At 37.7% G+C, this 2910-nt stretch overlaps 1 protein-coding gene across 1 annotated transcript; it reads left to right on the forward strand.

Moving 5' to 3' along the window:
• The first annotated feature begins 1716 nt into the window (after positions 1–1716).
• LOC142335549 (uncharacterized) lies at positions 1717–2667 on the forward strand. Its single transcript, XM_075384086.1, has one exon. It carries the CDS (start codon positions 1717–1719, stop codon positions 2665–2667), a length of 951 nt encoding a protein of 316 aa, XP_075240201.1.
• The last annotated feature ends 243 nt before the right edge of the window (positions 2668–2910 follow it).

The raw sequence follows: 2910 nt of genomic DNA on the forward strand, positions 1-2910 counted from the left end.
GAGCAATTTACTCGACCTTCCCACCATCAGTGATTGCTACAATCGAAATCGCTGATCCTCCCTGTTGATAATAATGACACGTTCTCAGGTTATGAGAACAATGTGTTGTGTAAACAACTGAGGTAAAACTTGTCATATACGGCAACGGGAAAAACTTGTTCATACGTAAGGTGCAAAATTAACGAATATCAGTTTATCTATATCTAGACGGTTCTTTAAATTTTCATACTGACAGCAACTATAAATACCTGTGAATTTTTGTACTTTTAGGCCTTTTTGAATTCAATTCGTAAAAATATAAATTTCTTGTTACTCGTGCTAGAGATCACGACAATGGTGTCCAGACAACCGACTGACCAAATATGGGATCTGAAAAATGCTGAATCCTGTACTGCCTGGATTCTTTTTGTGCTGAAATGTCGCGCAGAGAAGAAAGAAGACAAAATCAACACCGACGGTACAATATCGCACCTACAATTAACAAAAACTTTTCTTAGTGTGTGCGAACAAAATGCATATCTGAAATTTAGGAGCCTTATGATCCCTAGGAAACTACTGCAGACCCTTTTTAAAGAGATCAGACTCTAATTCAAAACTACCCTTCTCCCAAAGTTATAACGGCAGAAAGGGCTAACTTTCTGTCCATTGTCCAAGGCGTCGGAGAATCCAATGATCATTTTCTAGCGCGCCTAAGAGAAGAAGCACGTGTTCAAGCACAAGCTTGATTTCCTTAATTTGTTTTGATTGATTGATGACTTCTGATTTGTTTTGATTTGTAAAATTTGCGGGTTTTATGTTTTACCCACGTGTGCAACCTAGCAATTCATTGTAATCTGGAAATCTCTTGAACACGCTAAAAGGAAACAAAAAATACACCAATCAGATGTAAGTACCGAATCTGATAGCAGTTCATATCAGACATTTGACACTAATATCCGAGACCAACGGAAAACACAAAAGAAAACACAGCGACATCAGCAACAATCAAGACAACGAAACTTACATCCTTTTACCAGGAAACAATCATCAAATAAAATCACGCCTTTACACAGAAGAAATCAACAGACAACAGACTACGACAGTAATTATCTGCAATCAACCGACGATGAAAGCGACGATCATCAACAAATCGACAACATCAGACTAAGCAGTAACCCAACGCATTATGGACTACAACCAAAAATACAAGGAGCCAGAAAAAGAGAAAGAAAATAGACAAGAGCCATGATGTTAACCTTGCTTCAACAAATACCCAATTTCAGGAGACCCAAGGTCAAGGTACTTCAAATATTCACGAACATGTTCAAAATCAAGAACAGCAATGTCTTCAAAGCATCGATTTCTATCAAGATGCGAACAAAATCAATAGAGGTAACCAATCAAATGAAAGAGAATTGAGAAGAAAAGCCGTCAACAACCTAATCCCAGAAACGAACAACAATCTTGGCAATTTTAATCTAAACGCACAGGACCAAAGACTACCAAATTACATCAACAGAACTGGCCAACAACCAGACAGACAGTTTCAACATACACAGACAACAGAAAACATTTTCTTGCCACGACAAGCACAACAACAACATGTCACATCCACCATTAATCTTCCAAAAAACTCAACTCAAATCCTTCAGCGGAGATCCATTGAGATGGCACGACTGGTTTAGTTTTTTCAAAGCCACAATACATGACAATGTAACACTGACAGATGCCCAACGGATGACATATCTTCAAAACGCCCTCACAGACAGAGCCAAAGACAGCATTATTGGATACTCATACAACGGAGAGTTTTATAATGAAGCAATGCAAGAATTACAAAAACGATTCGGGAAACCACAGCATGTTACAGCAGCTTACCTTGATAAGTTGGAACAATGGCCCAGACCGACCATTAATAACCCCGAAAGTTTTGTATCTTTTGCAGCGTTTCTTAGACAAATGGTTCAAACGTTCATACTTCACAATTTCACATCAGATCTTCAATCCTCAGCTGTCCTTAAGATTGCAAAAGATAAACTTGCGCCAACAATGATAATCAGATGGAACGAATACGTCCTTAGACAAGCTATTGTTCAACCTAATTTAATACATTTTAAGGACTGGATCGATAATTATGCAGAAGCTTGCGAAGATTTGTCAACATCACAAAGACCAACCAATCAAGAAAACAGTTCGTCTAAAAAATCAAACAGACTCTTCCAACAGCAAAGTAACAAAAGATGCCCTCTATGTGGTTACAGTCACAACTTAGGAAAATGCAACCAATTCCTCAATAAAGATATTAACGAAAGACAACAAACAGTAAGACAACTGAAAATTTGCCCAAATTGCCTCACCGAACACCCAAAAGGACAGTGTAACAGTCATTACCGATGTCGAATCGAAAACTGCAACGGATTTCATCACTCAACAATTCACAGAAACAACTTTAACAGTTCACAGACATTTTCACCAAATCAGCAACAGCAAAGAAACCAACAGCAACAACATCAACAACAAACAAACAACCAGGTTCAAAACCAATCTGCAAACAATTATCACAACAATCGTGGTCTGCAAAACAACGGACACCAAACACAGATAACCGCAAACAGATCACAGTTTCAACCAAATGGATTCAACTATGGAAGAATGGCTGGTTACAATCATAACAACAACACCACGTAATTTGTTTGGTCAAAACAATAACAATAACCGTTTCAATCAGAATTACAATCCCAACAACAACAATGGAAGCACCTTACTAAAATGTTTTGTCTAAAATCAAGCAGCGGTTGAATGTCTGTTCATTTTAGAGACAATTTTCCTATCCATAATTTTGTCTGAGCAATTTGTGATCAGGTTGATTTTCACATTTGGTTCTTCTTCACATCTCATTCTGATTAAAGTACTCTCACACTCAGTTCAAAA

The sequence above is a fragment of the Convolutriloba macropyga genome, chromosome 2 (genome assembly GCF_964194025.1).
Source record: "Convolutriloba macropyga chromosome 2, txConMacr16.3, whole genome shotgun sequence".
Taxonomy (NCBI): domain Eukaryota; kingdom Metazoa; phylum Xenacoelomorpha; order Acoela; family Convolutidae; genus Convolutriloba; species Convolutriloba macropyga.

What these genes read in the sequence shown, in the direction of transcription:
- LOC142335549 (XM_075384086.1), top strand. Translation starts at nt 1,717, where the DNA reads ATGACATATCTTCAAAACGCCCTCACAGACAGAGCCAAAGACAGCATT.